Source organism: Pongo abelii, chromosome 8, assembly GCF_028885655.2.
Source record: "Pongo abelii isolate AG06213 chromosome 8, NHGRI_mPonAbe1-v2.0_pri, whole genome shotgun sequence".
Taxonomy (NCBI): Eukaryota; Metazoa; Chordata; class Mammalia; order Primates; family Hominidae; genus Pongo; species Pongo abelii.
This window is the reverse complement of record NC_071993.2, coordinates 71,322,498-71,327,592: the sequence shown is the minus strand read 5'-3', so window position 1 is coordinate 71,327,592 and position 5,095 is coordinate 71,322,498. Positions and strand designations below refer to the sequence as shown.

The window sequence follows — 5,095 nt, the reverse complement described above, 5'->3', positions numbered from 1 at the left end:
TTAGCCAGGCGTGGTGGCGGGCACCTGTAGTCCCAGCTACTCGGGAGGCTGAGGCAGGAAAATGGCGTGAACCCGGGAGATGGAGCTTGCAGTGAGCCGAGATCACACTGCTGCACTCCAGCCTGGGTGACAGAGCAAGACTCCGTCTCAAAAAAAAAAAAAAAAAAAAAGAAATGACGTTGGAACTAGATCATGGGTAGAAGCTGGAAGAATGTGGAGGACCAGAATAGAAAAAGCCTGGATTGCTGTGAATAGAGTGTTAAGGACAATTCTAGTGAGGGCTCACAAGAAAATAATGTGGCAGGCCAGGTCTCACTAACGCAGGCCTCCATAACAATTTTGTCAGTACTGACTGAGTGGTTAAGTTAAATATTAAAAGCTAAAAAAAGCCAGTGCCCTTATACAAAGGCTGGAATGTAGCAAAAGCCCACCAAGAGTTTTGCCTAGGCTTTTTCTGGGCCTTAAACCATGACAAAATAATGAAGGAGTTTTCAATAGGACCCATTTAGGATTAAGCAAGTTTTATTGGGGGTCTGAAGAAACTCCCCAGGCCTCCACAAACAAGGTTTTTGTTTGTTGGTTTGTTTGTTTGTGGTTTTTTTTTTAGATGGAGTCTCACTCTGTCACCCAGGCTGGAGTGCAGTGGCACGATCTCGGGCTCACTGCAACCTCTGCCTCCCAGGTCCAAGCAATTCTCCTGCCTCAGCCTCCCAAGTAGCTGGGGTTACAGGCATATACTACCATGGCCGGCTAATTTTTTGTATTTTTAGTAGAGACGGGGTTTTACCGTGTTAGCCAGGATGGTCTCGAACTCCTGGCCTCAAGTGATCCGCCCGCCTAGACCTCCCAAAGTGCTGGGATTACAGGTGTGAGCCACCACGCCCAGCCACAAGCTAGTTTATTGGAGGTCTGAAGGAACTCCCCAAACCTCCATGATTTAGCAGAAGACAAGATAAGGGTAATCACCTCAGCACCTAGACCCATTTAGATTAAGTAAATTTACTGAGGTTCCAGAAGGTCTTCAGGACTCAGACCTTAGTTACAGATTAAAGGAAGTTATTTGGCCAGGCGCAGTGGCTCACATCTGTAATCCCAGCACTTTGAGAGGCCGAGGCGGATGAATCACCTAAGGTCAGGAATTCGAAACCAGCCTGACCAACAGGGCAAAACCCCGTCTCTACTAAAAATACAAAATCAGCCAGGTGTGGTGACATGCACCTATAATCCCAGCTACTCAGGAGGCTGAGACAGGAGAATCAGTTGAACCCGGGAGTGGGAGTTTGCAGTGAGCCGAAATTGTGCCATTGCACTCCAGTCTGGACAACAAGAGCGAAACTCTGCCTCAAAAAAAAAAAAAAAAAAAAAAAAAAAGTTACTTATCTTTTTAGATGAATGCACCCTTATGCATAGACATATGGCTTAGAAGGTATATAAACTCTAAAAAACTTTGTAATTTTGGCCAGGTGCAGTGGCTCACACTTGTAATCCCAGCACTTTGGGAGGCTGAGGAGGGTGGATCACCTGAGGCCAGGAGTTTGAGACCAGCCTGCCAACTTGGCGAAACCCCATCTCTACTAAAAATACAAAAAAAATTGGCCGGGCATGGTGGTGGGCGACTGTAATCCCAGCTACTTGGGAGGCTGAGGCAGGAGAATCACTTGAACCTGGGAGGTGGAGGTTGCAGTGAGCAGGGATCACGCCATTGCACTCCAGCCTGGATGATAAGAGTGAAACTCCATATCAAAAAAAAAAAAAAGTTTGTAATTTTGAGTTGGTCCGGTGATCATTTCCAGGCCTTCTCCCTGTACTCAGTTACAGAAATAAAAACTCTCTTCCTCCCAGTTCATTTGCATCTTGTTATTGGGCTGCAAAAAATAGCAGCCCAACCCTTAGTTTGGTCCAGGAACAATAAGAAATGTAGAGAAACTGTGAAACTTTTTAGAGATTACTTAAGTGATCACGATCAAAATATTTGTAGAAATATGGACAATAAAGACCATTTTGATGATGTCTCAGATGGAAATGAAGAACAAAGTATTGAAAACTGGAGTAAAGGCTATTTTTGATATACAATTGCAAATAACTTAGCAGAATGGTATCCATGTCCTGGGACTTTGTGGAAAGCAGAACTTAGGAGCACTGAACTAGGACATCTGGCAGAAGAATATCTAGCAGCAAAGCGGTCAAAGTGTCACATAGCTTCTTTTGGCTGCTTCTAGTAAAATGAGAGATGAGAAAAATGATTTAAAGATGAAATCTATAATTAAAAGGGGAATAAATAGTTAAAAAATTTCATCCTGGCATGGAAAAGTGTTAGGGAGAGAATGCTAAGGGTGTGACCTTTTGCTAAAGAGATTAATATGGATAGAAGGAAACAAACTTCTATTCATTAATACAATGGGAGAATGATCCCAAAGGTATTTCAGAGAACTTAGAGGCATCCTAGGACCTTAAGGGCAAGGTTTCTAGAGAGGTGCTTGTGGAACCTCAGCATTCACTCAGTGAAAAGGCCCTTGCCAGATGCGGGTGCCTTGATATTGAAATTTCCAGCCTCCAGAACTGTGAGAAATATATATATATATATATATATATATTATAAATTGACAGGCTGAGGCAGGTGGATCACTTGAAGCCAAGAGTTTGAGACCAGCCTGGCCAACATGGCGAAATCCCTTCTCTACTAAAAATACAAAAAATTAGCTGGGCATGGTGGCACACGCCTGTAGTCCCAGATACTCAGGAGGCTGAGGCACAAGAATCTCTTGAGCCCAGGAGGTGCAGGTTGCAGTGAGCTGAAATGGCACCACTGCACTTCAGCCTGGGTGACAGAGTGAGACTTTGTCTCAAAAAAAAAAAAAAAAATTGCCTAGCCTGTGATATTTTGTTATGCAACACAAAATGGATTAAAACAATACCCTAGAGAAAATTTAGCATATGCTCATTGCAGCACTTTTTATAATATCACAAATTGGAGGCCAGACACGATGGCTCATGCCTGTAATCCCAGTGCTTTGGGAGGCTGAGGCAGGAGGACCGTTTGAGGCCAGGAGTTTGAGGCTAGCCTGGGCAACAATCAAGGCTCCACCTCTACAAAAAAATTTTAAAATTCACTGAGCATGATGTGTACCTGAACTTGGGAGGCTGAGGTAGGAGGGTTGCCTGAGCCCAGGAAGTTGATGCTATAGAGATCATGCCACTGCCCTGTAGCCTGGGTGACAGAGTGAGATCTTGTTTCAAAAAAAGAAAAAAAAATTGGGAACAAATGATGCACCAGTAGAAGAATACAGCGACTGTGATTTATTCATACAACAGAAATCTATAAAGCACTAAATGTAACAATATAGAGAAGTCTCTACTAAAATATGTGTTTTAAAAAGTAAATTTCAAAATGTGTAATATGCCAGTTAAATAAACTTTAAAAACAAAAAATATATACTATTTTATTAATGGATATACATAAAGTAGAAGTAGAAAAACAAATGTGGAAAGAATACATACCACCTTGAAGTTAGAAATTATCATGAGAAAGAAAGAGAAAGAGGAAAAAGGATGAAGGGACAGGGCTTTAACTTATCTAGAACTTTTTATTTATTAAAAAATACCAAAGCAAATAAAATCTGCTTTATTTTCTGTATACTTGGTATATTTTATCATGCAAAAAATAATAATAGTAAGGAACGCCCAAAACAAAAGTGAAAAAAAGAACACACATACAAATATTTTCCCATAAATCTGTTTGACGTGGTTGGATGATGACCCTGAAAGATAATCCAGGATCATATATGGTCTAGAATAGTAACAAGTATCAAATATAGGATGGTAAACTGAATGGTTGTGCATCTCACTCAACGAACTTGGATAAACAAGAAATGATACATTAGTTTTTAAAATAAAATTAAGATCATAAAGAATGAGATTCGGTATGGAAAAAAAAAAAGTCAGCCCCATTCTGAAAGCTGGTAGGCAATTTAGTCCTGTTGTCTGTTGATGCCCCTCCCATATTACCTCAGAAGCTGCGTTGATGATGCCTCCTTTATTAACTACCTTCCTTTCCCTGTCTTACTTTCTCCATTTCCCGAATCTCCCAGTTAACCTACTTGCACTCTCATCTTTGTCTCCAGGTTTGCTTATAGGGGAACCCAAATGATGGCAATTAAGTAATAGGGCATCCTCACCTCAACTCAACCCCTTTATTCATAAATATGAGATGTTTAATCATGATGGGCTCCTCAGGTTTACATATAAGAACACATACCAACAAGATGTTACAGTAATAACTCTAGGATCAAAGGTGGACATGGTATTATGATACAACTTATGGCTGTGTCATACTTCACTAGTCTTGAGTCTTGAGCTCTCATTCAGATGTTTGGGAAATGTCTTTACAGGATAGCCAGGATGCTGGTCAGATCATATCAGAATGAAGTTTTATTAAAAATAAAAGAAATAGGGCCGGGGTGGACGGTGGATGGGATGGAGGCAACCTTGGAGCAGCACTTGGAAGACACAATGAAGAATCCCTCCATTGTTGGAGTCCTGTGCACAGATTCACAAGGACTTAATCTGGGTTGGCGTGGGACCCTGTCAGATGAGCATGCTGGAGTGATATCTGTTCCACCCCAGCAAGCAGCTAAGCTAATCTCTGACCCCACTGATATTCCTGTGGTATGTCTAGAATCAGATAATGGGAACATTATGATCCAGAAACATGATGGCATAGTGGCAGTGCACAAAATGGCCTCTTGACATCTTGTATCTGTTCTTCAGCAGCCTGTCACAGGAACTCGATCCTACCTATGTTAATTACCTTACAGAACTACTAAAGTTCCAGTAGTTAGGCCATTCATTTAATGTGCATTGGGCACTTTTCTATTTATTTAAATTGCTTTTTAACACTCTATGGACCGACTCTCAAGATATTAGTAAGAAAGGATCATGTTTTGAAGCAGCAGGTCCAGGTCACTGTGTATATAGAATTTTGCTATATTCAATAAATCTGTTTGGAGGAAAAAAATAATAAAATAAATACATAAAAGAAATCACAAGCATTAGGTGCTAGTTTTGTAGCTTCTCCTCTGCTCCTTTTATTTTTGGG

General features: G+C 41.1%; 1 protein-coding gene across 1 annotated transcript; it reads left to right on the top strand.

Annotated features, from left to right (window-relative positions):
• Positions 1-4,431: 4,431 nt before the first annotated feature.
• On the top strand, positions 4,432-4,746 carry LOC129048457 (ragulator complex protein LAMTOR5-like). Its single transcript, XM_054523348.2, has one exon. The coding sequence runs from the start codon at positions 4,474-4,476 to the stop codon at positions 4,744-4,746; it is 273 nt and encodes a 90-aa protein (XP_054379323.2). The 5' UTR covers positions 4,432-4,473.
• The last annotated feature ends 349 nt before the right edge of the window (positions 4,747-5,095 follow it).

What these genes read in the sequence shown, in the direction of transcription:
- LOC129048457 (XM_054523348.2), top strand. Translation starts at nt 4,474, where the DNA reads ATGGAGGCAACCTTGGAGCAGCACTTGGAAGACACAATGAAGAATCCC.